Below are 14,669 nucleotides of genomic sequence, written 5' to 3' on the forward strand. Positions count from 1 at the left end.
TCGAATACTTTTACTACATTACTAATAATTGAGATTGGTCTGTAATTGTTAGGATCTAAAGGATCACCACTTTTGTATAAAGGTGTTATTTTAGCACACTTCCACATAACTGGGACTTTACAAGTAGATATAGATAAATTAAATAAATCACATAATGGGTATGCTAAAACATGAGAGGCAATTTTAATAAACTTTATTTCTAGACCATCTACACCGACTCCACTTCCAGATTTAATTTCAGAGATTGCCTGCTGTACCTCAATAGGAAGAATTGTGGTAAATGAAAAAGAACTTTTTGCAACATTACCGTTTACAAAGTTGGAGTAACAGAAATCAGGTGGACGTAAATTACAAACAGAAGAAAAGTGTTGATTAAAAGCATCAGCTACAGAAGTTGGATCGCTAACGATATTATTATTTATTCTTATTTTTACAAGGGAACTCTTATTAGATTTATTCAACAGGCAATTGAGTTTTTTCCAAAAATGTTTCGGATTTTTAAAATCATTTGATAATGAGTTTTTATAATAGTCAGATTTGGCATTTCTAGTTCTAACAGTACAAACATTTCTTAATCGCTTATATTCAGTCCAATCTGCTAAATCTTTTGTTAAGTGGTATCTTTCCCAAGCCTTGTCCCTTTGCTTAAAAAGATATATTAAGTCACCGGCAATCCATGGAAGATGTCTACCCTTCACTTTAACTGATACCCATGGAGCATGTTTATCAATAATTTTTGATACCTCAGTATAAAAAAAATTCCAAGCATTATCAACATAAGGGATTAATTCCATCCTATTCCAGTTAATACATAACAAATCTTGAGTGAATACATCATTATTCATATTTTTAAATTGTCTTACCTTAATTATTTTAGGTGGTAGACGAGGTAACCTTATTTTCCAGGTACAAAAAATAACTGAATGGTCACTGAAACAGTCAGATAAAACACCTGAATCAACAATTCTGTCAGGGTGCGTGACCAAAATCCAGTCTAAGAGAGACCTGGAGTTCCCCTCCACTCTAGTGGGTTCCCGAATTAATTGGATAAGATTTAGGCTTTCAAATTGATTCCTCTCTTTCAGAGAGGACCTATCAAGCCAGTTCCGATTAAAATCTCCCAGTATTATAATTTCGTCAAAACAATTTAAAGAATTAATAGTACTAAGGATATTGTTAGTTGATTCGGATAACGAATTCGGGGGTCTATATATATTTCCTATAATCAATCGTTTGTTTTGATGAAAACATATTCTAACAAAGAGGCATTCAAAAAGTACGGGGCTTTCACTTGCAATAATAAGTTCAGAAGATAGATTTGTGGAAACATAAGTAGCAACTCCTCCACCACGACTGCCTCTGTCTGCTCTATATACATTATAGCCATCAAGACTTATTTCATCATCACGTACATTACTATTTAACCAAGTTTCCGAAAGAGTAATAACAGCAGGTTTGTTATATAAGAGCCATGCTCTGAGAAGATCAATTTTATGAGGTAGACTCCTAATATTTAAATGAATAACTAATAAGCCTTTAACCATAGTCATTCAGAAATAGATAAGAGAGTGGGACATATGATTGGATGGAAGAGCAACACACACATACACATATACACATCCACACACTAACAAACACAAACTGCCTGGTCCAAAGCATTGAAATTAAAAATAAAAAAGAAGAGAAAGAAAAACAGACTATCTGCTAATATATGCTGAATATTGTATTTACATCATTTACTAATTCAACTCCCAATATAAACAAAACAAAAGAAAGCCACTTCTAATAGCATTATAACATTAAACAAGTCACACCATACGACTTAAAGAGCATATGCTTCAACTTTTTATCAACAAGGGCTTATAGAACACATAAAAAAAAAAAAAAAAAAAAAAAAAAAAAAAAAAAATTATAAAGTGATATCGTTTATCATATAATCAATTCAAATAAATTCAGTTCAAGTCAAAGCCTTCAGAGAAAGTCGGCACCATTTGCACTAAGTTCCATCGAATGAAGTAAAGTCAAGTAAGACAGCTAACGTTTTACAGCGCTCTGTAAAAAACAGTTCGCTTCTGCTGGGGTTTTGAACAGAAGCGGTTTCCCATTAAAGATAATCCTGAGAGTGGCCGGGTAGATCATTGTGTATTCCAGTTTACGTTGTTGGAGTTGTTTCTTAATGTCATCGAATTGACGTCGCTTACTAAGTAAAGCAGCACTAAAGTCAGGAAATATATGGATACGATCACCGTTGTACTCAAGTTGTTTTTTCTCCCGGGCAAGTCGGAGGATTTTGTGCCTATCAAGGAGACTAAGACACTTCACCATAATCACCCTCGGCTTACCACTGTCCTTGGTTCGATGCATTGGAGAACGGTGAGCCTTCTCAATAACTGGGGGAGTAGTAAAACTTTCTCTCCCGAAAAGCTGCTGAATCAAACTGGAAACAAATCCACACATGTCCTTGCCCTCCGACTCCTCGGGAACGTGAACAAAGCGTAGGTTGTAAATCCTATTACGGTTCTCGGCATCATCCACCTTGTCCCGCAGGTAAACGTTTTCACTCTCAAGTGTTTTAATACGCTTTCCAAAATCAGATATATTATCCTCATTGCCACTGACTCTTTGTTCAAGCTCCGATATATGTTCTCCCAGGTTTGATAAAGAAAGCTTTATTGTCTCTAAGTTCATCTGTAGATTGTCCATCTTTGCATCAAAATGGGAGACCATTTCAGATTTTAATTGTTGTAGTGCGTCCAAAAGGAATTTGTTTGACGCGGTCTGCTCCATTAGGCTATATCTCTAGTACAAATCAAAGCTGACTGCTTCAGGAAGAGCGTGCTTAAGTCAATAATCAACGGAGACTTTTATTGTAGGCTTTCAAATTCAATATAATACTTATCGCAAAGTTAGTTGAAGACAAATAATTCCATAATTAGCAGACCAGTCTGCGCCAGACACTCACGCCGCCGCCATCTTGGATAATGTTGTATACTGTTGCACACAGAACCGCCAGAAGTACAATACACAATCTGAAACCTGCAATCTTTGTTCAAGGGATCACAGAGGAATCTTTTCATGGGAATTGGGAACTTCACAATATACATAACAGTATAATTACAAATATTGTGTAGAAGTTGTTTAGACCCCTTTTAAAGGGATGCATAGTTCACAAAAGAGTGTCATCATTTTCTCACCCTCAAGTTGTTCCAAACTTGTATGAATTTCGTTCTTCTCTTGAACACACACACACACACACACACACACACACACACACACACACACACACACACACACGTGAGTCAATGGGGTACATCAACTGTTTGGTTCCCCGTATTCTACAAAATATCTTCTTTTGTGTTAAGGTTTGGAACAACTAGAGGGCGAGTAAATGATGACATAATTATTATTTTTGTGTGAACTATCCCTTTGAGATACTTTTATGTTTCTTTTCGAAGCTTCAGTTCTCAGTAACTAGCTGTATAGAACAAAGCAATCAGCACAAATTAAAACAATTCACAAATTAAAATGATCTCTTTCAAATGGGTTTTAACTACATAAAAGATGACAGAACTTTAATTTTTACTCATAAAAAATTAAAATGTTACTGAGGATAAAGGAAACTGTTCAAAGTGTACAGTTCATCAGTGCAGCTATTATGGAGACTCAGTCAGCAAAATTACTTTCTCATGATACATAAAGTGCACTTTTGGTGGAAATCAGGTTACATTGATCCAAATCTAAAGGCGAGTCCGAACAAGATCATAATTTTAGACCAATTATTCTCCATCTCAAAAGTTGGCTTTTTTTTCTTTTCTTTTATGTATTAGTCTGTGTTCTTTCTCTCTCTTTAACCAAAATCCAGAGGACAATATTGTCTTAAAACTGATTAAATGAATGGACTCAAAACAAAATAGCTGTTTTGATTGTCAAATGATCCTTCAAAAATCATTCTAATGATTTCTAATACTAAATATCGGCCAGCAATACTGTCCTTATGTGTTTGCAGAAAAATTAGGAGTTCAAATTATGAGTTTACTTATATCATCTCTTGATACTGTATGGTAGGATTGCCTATTTTCAGTCTAGAACAAAAGTTACTTTTGAGGATAAAATAATTCTGTTTATGTCAGCCATTTATGATCTGAACAACGTTTAATTCACACTCAAGATTTGAAATGGTATGAAGCAAAAGAGAATATTTTTTTTCCAATGTGGTAATGCCAGCAGTTGCCTCCATAGACATGGGTGACATAGATGTGCAATGTTTTCACACAAAAAAAAAGGAAAAAAAAGAGCAACCAGTCAGGTCAACAATCCAGGGAGCTGATAAACAAGCACTTATTCCCTTAATTATTATTAAGAAACTCAAATGACTCATTTAAAGAGTTTTCTTGCAAAAGTCAGAAACTTTCTTTAGTCAGCCATGAGAATAAAAACAGCGTGCATATGAAGCATGGGGAATAAGAGTTGCTGCTTTCATCTTGAACCCGAAATTGAAAAATGTTGCTGATACACACGCAAATCAAAGCAACTAAGCAACTTACATGCAATCCTCCAGTCACCTGCAAATAGAGCAAGTGTATTACAGATAGAGCAACGCAAGATTTAGCTAATGATTGTGATGAGGAAAATTCTTGCAAAGTGTGCAGTGCTTTGCCTCAGCAATGCCTTGGGAAAAAATAATCATTATCTCCAAGACCTCAGTGCTTTAGATACAGTATACATATAGCATAAGCAGATGCTACCTAAATGATGCTATTCACTCAACAGAAAAGATTAAACCAGACTGCAAGAGACTCAAATACAGCCAATATCAGTTGTGACTCACGACTGGGCCTATTACTTCAGTTAAAGATAAAGGTGCATAATAAATTGCTTAAAATGGTTTTGACATTGAAAATCTACTATCCTTTCTCAGAAGGGAAAATGCTTGCAAGTGATGAATGTCACAATGTGAATCTGACCCTATTGCATGATCAAAATAGTGTCCTTGGTGATCTAAGAAAGTTGGATTTCCATGTCTACACCATAATGTGAGTCATGGGCCAGTTTCTCCTACTGGTAGATGCCATAACTACACCATTATATGGCCACAAGCAACTTTCTCCATTAAAGACAATAAAAGTAGCTGTGAATTCAGATGACAATAAGTCTGATGTCGATATTCGATATACACTACAGTTCAAATGTTTGTGGCCAGTACATTTTTAAAGATATTTTAGTCTCTTGTGCTCACCTGCATAAGATATTATGCTCAGGCTGCATTTATTTGATCAAAAATACAGTAAAACAGTAATACAGTGAAATATTATTACGATTAAAACGAACTGGGCCCGGTTCCCCGATAACGCTCACTCTTAGCGCGCTAAGAAGACTCGAAAGATATATCTTACCAAAGTTGTTTATGTTCCTAAGTGTGTTTCCCGAACCATACCTTAGAAAGCTCCTTAAGATATTCCTTCTTACGTGCGACGTTACCCGGTGCTGTCCGTGGCGATGGTGCTGAATTGGTTGATATCGATGGCTCTAGAATCAATTATTCTCTCGTGCAGGGGCTGTTTATGTGAGAAAGCGGTATTCTTTATTAAAGAAGCACTTCAGAAATAGTTGAAATTACATTTATTAGGACTATTGGATATTATAAAAAATAATCCAAACTATAATAGCCTATAAATAGCCTAGCCTACATATTTTAAAATTGTAACATATATTGCTGCCACAATAACCTTTTCAAAAATTTTACGTGCTTTCTTCTCTTTCCCATTTTTGTTCGCTGAGGTGGAGCTGCGATGAAATATTGTTCTTGTAAATACTTTCCAGCATTTCAGTAATAAAAGTTTATCTTACGTACGGTGCTCGGCAGTGATCAAAAAGGATTTAAACCGTGAATTTTGAATCTCTTCTTGTAAACGCAGAGATGTGGATTCAGACAGCAATTAAATTACCACACGACCTGTTTGTCAAAAAACAGTAGGTACTAATTTGGACAGAGATTTTTACGCGGGGTTGGGTGAGAAAAAACACTGATATTATGGATTCGGACAGCACTAAAAGCACTGACTTACCCCTATAAATGTTTAAAATACCATACAAGCCCATGAGAAACAATATTAGCGTCCAAATAGGACTTAACTGACAGTAGCCTATTCTTTCACTGGCCTTTAAAAGCGCTTTTTAATTAAATTAATAATATTGTAGAATAAAATCTAACAACAATCACTGTAATGACAATTTTATTCTTTGCATGAAAACACTTGAATTAGCCTAATTGAACACTGTCTGGGTGTATTAAAACTTCAGAATTATATTCGTATAGACCTGCAACAGTGATAAGGTAAAGCTAAGAGTGGTCCAGACCAACCTTACGAAAGTGTGACTTACAGAAGATATACTTAGCGTACGAACGTGTTGGGAATCATGCCATAACGTTAAGAGAGAGGTTAAGGAATAGGTTAAGAACTACTTAGCGATAAGAACGTTTTGGGGAACCGGGCCCTGTTTTCTGCAGTAGACTTTAAAATGTATTCCTGTAATGGCAAAGCTGATCTTTCAGCATTATTACTCCAGTCTTCAGCGTCACATGATCCTTCATAAATCATTCTAATATGATGATTTAATGCTCAATAAATATTTGTTATTATTATCAATGTGGAAAGCAGTTGTGCTGCTTAATATTTCTTTACTGTCACTTTTGATCTATTTAAAAAAAAAATTGGGAACTGGCAATTGGCAACTATTAACTATTCGGCAGGAGCAGGATTGGGCACCCCTGGTCTAAAGCGTACGGCGCAAGTGCACTTAAGGCGTGTCCGAATCCACTTTTGCTAGTTTAACGACGGGAAAAATGGTCGGCATGGTCTAAAAGGGTTGTCCCTATTCTCTTAATGATTAATGGGTGTGTTTTGGGCGTAACGTGCAATAAACCAACCAGAGACTCATCTCCCATTCCCTTTAAAAACCAGTTGTGCTCGCGCCATGACGGATTCGCTATTTACATGGCAAATTTTGCAAGCAGAAAAACTGAACGCTTCTCTAGCAAGGAAACAGATCTGCTTGTGCACGAGGTTAAAGCGTGCAAGCAGACCATCTACGGGACAAAGTGTACGCGCGTTGTGGAGCCGCCAATAGGCGCATATTATTAACTCGCTCTTTAAATAACAAAAAAAAAATATTGCACAGTCTATTTCAGTTGCCTCAAAATAGCAATGCACCAACAATGCGCCCGAACACACCTCATTTTCAGACCAGCATGCCCATGGGCACACAAATGGATGCAAATGCATTTGCTATTTAAGCAACGATGTTTCAGGACGTGAAAATGATAACTGTGTCAGGCTGAAACTAGCAAAAAATACGCATTGCGCCAGGTGTATGATAGGGCCCTTAATATCTGTAGTTGCATAACACTTACCAATATTCCACACCAAATGCAGATATTCAGGAAAACATCTCATTAACTTAGAACAACCACGCACATATCAAAATATCATATGGGTAACACTTTAGTTTAGGATCCAATTCTCACTATTAACTAGTTGCTTATTAGCATGCATATTACTAGGATATTGGCAATTTATTGGTACTTATAAATCACATATTAATGCATTATCCTGCATGACCATATTCTACATCACTTAATCCTACTCAATACCAAAACTTAACAACTACCTTACTAACTATTAATAAGCAGTAATTAGGAGTTAATTGAGGCAAAACTTGTAGTTAATAGTAAGAATTGGGTCCTAAACTAAAGTGTGACCATCATATGATATCAAATATAGTCAACCCGAAATATCATGAAGCTAGTGAGATTGAGGTTAACATTTTATCATGTTAGAGTAGCTAACATGCAATCAAAGTAGAGCTATTTAGTGCAATGGCAAGAATACCAACTTAAAATCATTATTTTTGAACTCTGTATGATTCTAAACCTTATGGTTGAAGGCTTCCCCTAATTTTGTACAGTAGTTGGTGCAGTCTTTGCATTACACTCTCTGAGTCTCCAGTGGCATTGGATTATATTCTTTCATTTAAAAAAAAAAAGCTAATGCTTTTTTTTCTGCAGCTGAAGTTCTGCCAAAATTAGTTTGAAAGTGGACACCTTTTAAATCGGAGCAAGCAATACACAATGACACCACCACTGAGCAAAAATGATTATGCATGATCATTTTAGCAAAATTGCTTTTTGAGTTGGGCGGTGGATGTTCCACAGGCCCGACTTAATACAGTATCTGTGGGACGCTTTCCACACAGCCTAAAGTGATAATTATAACCAAATTTGAATGTTTTTTTTTTTTTTTTTTTTTGGTTTTGTTTTTAACTGTTGAGAAAATCTAAAAAAAAATAATCCATCCAGCCATAATTGGCCATACAGTAATTCATCATACAATCTTACATGGTAGTGCACTGATTAAGATGCACTGTCTGCTAAAGTAATATGCCGTATGTAAATAAGCCAAAATGGATTCTAGAAAATATACTTCATTTTAAACTAATTACAAAAAATATATATAATTGTAAAGCAGATAAAGCAGCAAAATAAACATGCAACTAAAAATAATGAAATGAAAATATAACTTTTTTTTATGATTTGCTACATTAATATTATTTATGGTAATTAAGGCAGACCTTGATTAATCTCCGTCTAATTTTCAAAAGAGATATACAACCCTCCTCCACTTCACAAAAACATAATGAAAAAATATGTCATGCTTTCATTTCTCAATTGAGACATTCATACTCATCAGCTCATGAAAAAAACATTTAATGGATCATTAATATTGAGAATTAGTACATTTGTTTCTTTGAAATTTCTTTAATGATCCTCTGTAGACTATTTAACACTGATTTCATTTAAAGCTGTAAATCAATAATTAATCAGAGGATAATGTTATGCTTGAGAAAATGAAAGCATGGTTTTGCTGGTCATAAGACCCCTTAAACATGCATATTGCATAACTACACATAAATATTTTATTCATGAATCGTTTTTCCAATGATTACAGCAGAGTAACCACACACACACACACACACACACACACACACACACACACACACAGACACACATACACCCACCAGGGACAATAAAAATGGGTCTCATCCTATCAGCATATTTAAGTAGTTGTTGATCACATCACACACACACACACACACACACACACACACACTGTTAGACAAACCTACACACACAACCCTCAAAAAGCAAGTGATTTGTGCTTTCACTTTTACAAGTTGAATTCAGCAAAGAAAACCCAGCTGACATCCATGTACTATCTGATTTTCTTCAAAATACACCAGCTATCGTCTCTCCTAGTGCCTCTTATCTTGCCTGCACATGCAGGGCTGACAAATTGGCTTGACCTCTTGTCTGGTTGGGTCTCATATGGTTTATAAATGTTCTCACCCACTGTGATTACAATCGGACGAGCTTGCAGTCATTAAGCTAATGGAGGCGCATTCTAATTGATGACATCCTCATTTGCATTGTGTGTTAATTACCCAAATCACTTAGCCGCATCTGCAAATTCTAATTAGTACCCTCAGATTCAGTGCGGCTGGATGTTTTCACCTGAAAATGAAGATGTCTTTCTCTCTGCCATGGTAAACAAAAAACATAGTTAAATTAAGTAAAGTAACCGTGAAGTGAAAATTCATCTCAGGCACACCAGCTGGAATTAATCACAACTATTTCAAAAGCCAAATGATTATGGCAAAGAAAATATGTGACCAAATATGGAGATCCAAGTGGAGCAAAGTCTGGACAAAGTATGATTAGTTGCGATTCAAATATCAGAATAGAAAACAAAGCAACAAGGCTTTAATGAATCTTTGAAGCTGCAAAGCAAATTGCTATTTAACTGCTGATAGAATGCCATGACGTCAATAGTGAATCTTCCTGTGGCATTCATTACAGAAACCCTCACTACTGTAACACAGCCATGAAAGTCCCAGGAAAAGGTCTCATGTGGATATTATTTGCTAACACAGCAGTTCCAATGCAGTTCCACATCTTGCAAATGAAGTTCTCTTACCTGAGAGTGAACATTTCTACAGGTGAGTATGGCGAAGCTGCAACATATGCTGACACGGTATCCCTTTGCCGAACAGGCGTGGATGGTACCAACACTGCAAAATTCCCATCCAAACGCTGCTCTGATAATTCCGGAACAGATGGAGTCTGGAATAATCGTACACTCCCGATGCGCCTCATGGGTGTAGAGTTCGGAGACCCAAACAATCCCTCTTGATCTGAGTGAGCGGCGCTTTTGTCCCCTAACTCCTCGGAAAGACAACCCCCTTCTTCTGCGCCCCGAAGGCTGTAGTACAGCTCTACAGGTGTTCCTTCAGGCATATCCGGACTCCTCTGCCGTCCTGGGACAACGCTGGGAGGTGCAAACCACCCAGGAAGAGGCTCGAGCTCGGCGACGCAAACGCCCATGTCCCCTCGTAACCTGCAGCTCCCACGGACCTCCTGGGTTTCATGGAAGGCGAACATCCGTACGCAGGGAAGTTTGTCCACTGCACTGTAGTCGTCCCAATCTCTCCCGGCGATGTAGAACAAGACCTGAACCTTGGGTTTGTTCAGGTAAATCTTTTCATTGAGAACAAAGGTCTGCACTTTCCAGTTGAAGGTAAAAAGGGTTGAGGAACCCACAAAGGAGCCAGGCATCTGGAGGAGATCCAAAGGAACAGGCTCTTCCACCACAAGGGTTCCATACGTGGCATTGATGATGGGAGGTTTCCTGGCCTGGTGGATGAAGAACAGTTCCGTTCTGGAGAGAAAGCTAGAGTTGCGCATGAAGTCCTGGGTGGCCTCCTTAAGAAAGAAGGAGGACTCTGTGTTGAGGAGCTGGTAGTTGACGGGCAGGTAAGTAGGGGAGGCATAGCGCTGAAGATTCTCCAGGATTCGACAGTCTGTAACTAACAGAAAAGGAAAGAGGTGTCAGAGTTACATGTGGGGTGTGTATTTTGAGAAGAAAGGTGCACAGAATATTACAATTCTGACTGATACCAAGAAGTTGATCATTATTTTTCCGGTCCCAAGATATAATTGAATTAGATTAAAGTATGCCTTTATTCATCAAGCTGTATTACACAGTGTCCTAACTACAAGTGCCGCGACACGCGATTAAAGGTATCTTTTCCATGTTAATCAGAGTTTTTGCCCTAACCAGCCGCGACGGCGACACACAACGATTCTATTTTAGAAATAGTTTCACGAGTTCACACTTGAAAATAAGTCAGATAGAATAAATGCGTATTTGGCGTGCTGTCCGAGGAGAGGGCTCCGGGCTCGGTATTCGGCCCGAACCCAGAGTACTCACCCTGTATTCCTGGCTGTGAAAGAACAAGCCAAGAGTGAGTCGTCGGGGTGGTGGAGGGATGCTGAAAACTGTCAAGGAATGTTAGGTGAGTTGACAGAGTGAATATATATATGCTTCCTCTCATGCTGATAGGGTAGACTTTATTTGAACGTGCTCCTCCCGAACTTTGTTTATAAAACATAATTTCTATTTTTCTACGACGTCGCGGCTGGAACAACAAACACAAAGTGTGGCAATGATAATCTCAGGTACAGTTATGTGCTTATTTAATGTTAAAAGCATGCAATGTGACTTTGAATATCATTTAGTGCTCCCAGCTTTGTGGCTGTAAAAGCAACAATGGATAATTCACCTCAGATCTTGAAATTAAACAAATGGAAACAAGAACATTCAAACTGTGAACAAACAACTGTATTCTTTGACAAAGATTGTTTTAGTAACTCAGTAGCCTATGTATTTTTAATAATGTTTAAATGGTGTAATATTTGTGAATTTGATTATGTAGCCTACTTATCCATTTTCTTGTGTGAATCTCTGATGCTGTGCACTTGCCGCAAGAGCCCGCCCACACGCTGTTCTGATTGGCTGTGGGTTTTGATTGATTTTGACGCATCTCTCAGTCGCGTCACGTCTAGTGTAGACAGACAAATTATTTGTCGCTGGAATCTTATCGCATCGCGTCTGGTTACGACACGGTGTTAGGTTTAATTAAGCTACAAAATAAACTTGATTAAAATCTTAAAATAAACTTAAAATAAAATAAAATAAATTTGATTAAATGTCTTTTTTTCTATGTGATTGTAAAGGTCTTGTATATGTGGTACAGTTTTTGTAAGTGTGAATTAACTTACTATAACGCAAGACAAATTTCAGTCAAATTTCTTTCTCTGACAATAAAGTTATATCATATCATGTTCTGATAATGGCTAATAACTGATAAATGGCTAAAATTAAAATGCTGTACTATTTTGTCTAAACAAATTAAAACATTTAAAACTAAAAACATTTTAAATGCTACAGATGAATCACAACATTATGAAAAGATTCATATATCATATGTTCTCATAATGGCTATTAACTGATAAATGGCTAAAAATTAAAATGCTGTACTATTTTGTCTAAACAAATTAAAACGATTTTTTTTTTTTTTATACTACAGATGAACCACAACATTATAATGTAGAGAATGAAAATGAATATTTATTTTTTAGATATTCAGAAGCACTATATTCTATTTTCATTTTCAAACCATTACAAACCATTGAAATAGAAATCAAATTTACAGTTTTATATGTGTGAGAGTGGGAGACTAATGATCTATTAATGCAAAATGACACTGAAAGTAACATTTGAATATGAAAACTTGAAAAATCAGATTATTGTATCAGAGAACTGAACTAAGTTCAGCTTTTTCACTTCTTTTCCCAAATCTATTGCATCATAAAAGAAGTGCCAAAGTTATTTCCAGAGCAGGCACTGCTTGTATCCTATGTAATATCTCCCTTGCTGTTTCTGGTAGACAGCACTGGCTGTGGCATATCATAACCTCAACAGCAAAGCCTCCAGCAGAAACATCGATTTCACCTCACAGACAGAAAGTAATATAGAGACTGATGAGACACTCTGATATGAAGAAGTGGACATAAACCAAAATAGACACAGATAGGCACTCAAATTGTTTTATCTGTGAGGGTGAACATATGACCCATTATATATAGCAACCGTGTCACTGTTCTGGGAATTATTTTAGACCAAAACACAATCTTCATGAACTAAACCTGAATCAAATCTATGGCTGGAAAGATACGCTGATGTAAACGATTACATCGATGACCTAAATTAGTCGATTTGCTTGGAATGCATCGATTTGTCGGACTTTATGTTGCCCAATGATAGTTGCTCATCCCGGGGATGCTGAAAATCAGCCGTTATTACAAAAATATCCAGCCCGATCTAAAGTGAGGATTTTTTTTTTAAACAGAGACCAAATAAAAAGGTGCTCTGCATGCTCTGTAAAACTGAAATGGTTGGTATAGCACAATTTCTATGTAGGAGCATCTGAAAATAAAACATCCTACCTCAATACGACGAAAAAATTGTAGCTCTTTCCTAATTAGGCCTACACTGCATAAACCTTATCTTTTGTGATAAATAATAGCATTAAGCAAATGTTCATACATAGATTAGTTACGGATATTATTTATTGGTAAATTAACCAAAGGATTAAACAACTCTTTCTAATTTCTAATAGGGGGATAATCGTAGATTATTCGATTAATCTATCAAATCGATTCGATTAATCGATTGGAAAAATAATCGTTAGTTCCAGCCCTAATCTAATCCAATCCATTTTTTATTTAACATATAACTGATTAAAACACTATTTTCCTGTTATGATTGCAACAAAATTGCTACAAAAATGTATTGCTCTTTTTTTTTTTACTGTCTGATTTGGCTAGTTTGAAGTAAAAAATAAATAAAATAAAATAAAATTGTAATTGAGATTTAAAATCCATTTTTAAAATTAAAAAATAAATAAATAAATAAATAAATATATATATATATATATATATATATATATATATATATATAATTATATCTATATTGTATATCTATATGAATATAATAATTATAATAATTACTCAAAATATTAAAGAAAATAAATAGTAATATTTCACTATAAAACAAAGTATTTAAGAAAACTAATATAATTATTAATTATATTAATAATATTAAATATTATATACAGTACAACTGTAAAATTACAATAGTAATATTTATGGTATATGGTATTGAGATTTAACTTAGATTAAACTTTTAAATTGTAGGTTTGCTGTACTTAATAGGACTGAACAATTTGGTAAAAATTATTGAAAATATATAAATAATTATAATTTATTATTACTACAACAATTACAAAATAAATAAAAATGTAAAAATAAAAAAAATATTAATATTGTACTTCTGCTGTTGAATCCAGGTTCAAAATGTCATATCCACCTAGTGTTTTAACATCCCATCTTAATCAATTGTTAAGTCTTTGACCTTTAAACTGAAGAACGTTCTGTGCTCTGATTAGGCTATTTATTTCCTCTCTTTCTGCGCTCTGCTTTGACCAAGGACACGGCAATGAATGGCCTGGTTGTGAATCAGTAAGAATAAATTACTCATTTAGGAGGATTGGCTATGCACACACATGAACGGTTGTACACAAACACAGCTGAAAATAGGGCTTTGAAGGGGACATCTTGTCACTGCAAAACAATCTGATTTGTCGAAGCAATTGAGAGGAAATACAGAGAAAAACAGTTTTTCAGGCTTCATTTTCAATGTTTACAAGATTTA

At 35.7% G+C, this 14,669-nt stretch overlaps 1 protein-coding gene across 1 annotated transcript in view; it reads right to left on the reverse strand.

The window, feature by feature from the left end:
- The window catches only part of LOC311066220 (transmembrane protein 132C), a 320,252-nt gene that overhangs the window by 241,998 nt on the left and 63,585 nt on the right, over positions 1–14,669 (reverse strand). Inside the window, exon 2 of the mRNA XM_084087267.1 lies at positions 10,032–10,920. Coding sequence (XP_083943393.1) covers positions 10,032–10,920 — 889 coding nt within the window. The remainder of the gene's footprint in view (positions 1–10,031; positions 10,921–14,669) is intronic.

Source organism: Abramis brama (assembly GCF_963993115.1).
Source record: "Abramis brama genome assembly, chromosome: 16".
In the NCBI taxonomy this organism is placed as follows: domain Eukaryota; kingdom Metazoa; phylum Chordata; class Actinopteri; order Cypriniformes; family Leuciscidae; genus Abramis; species Abramis brama.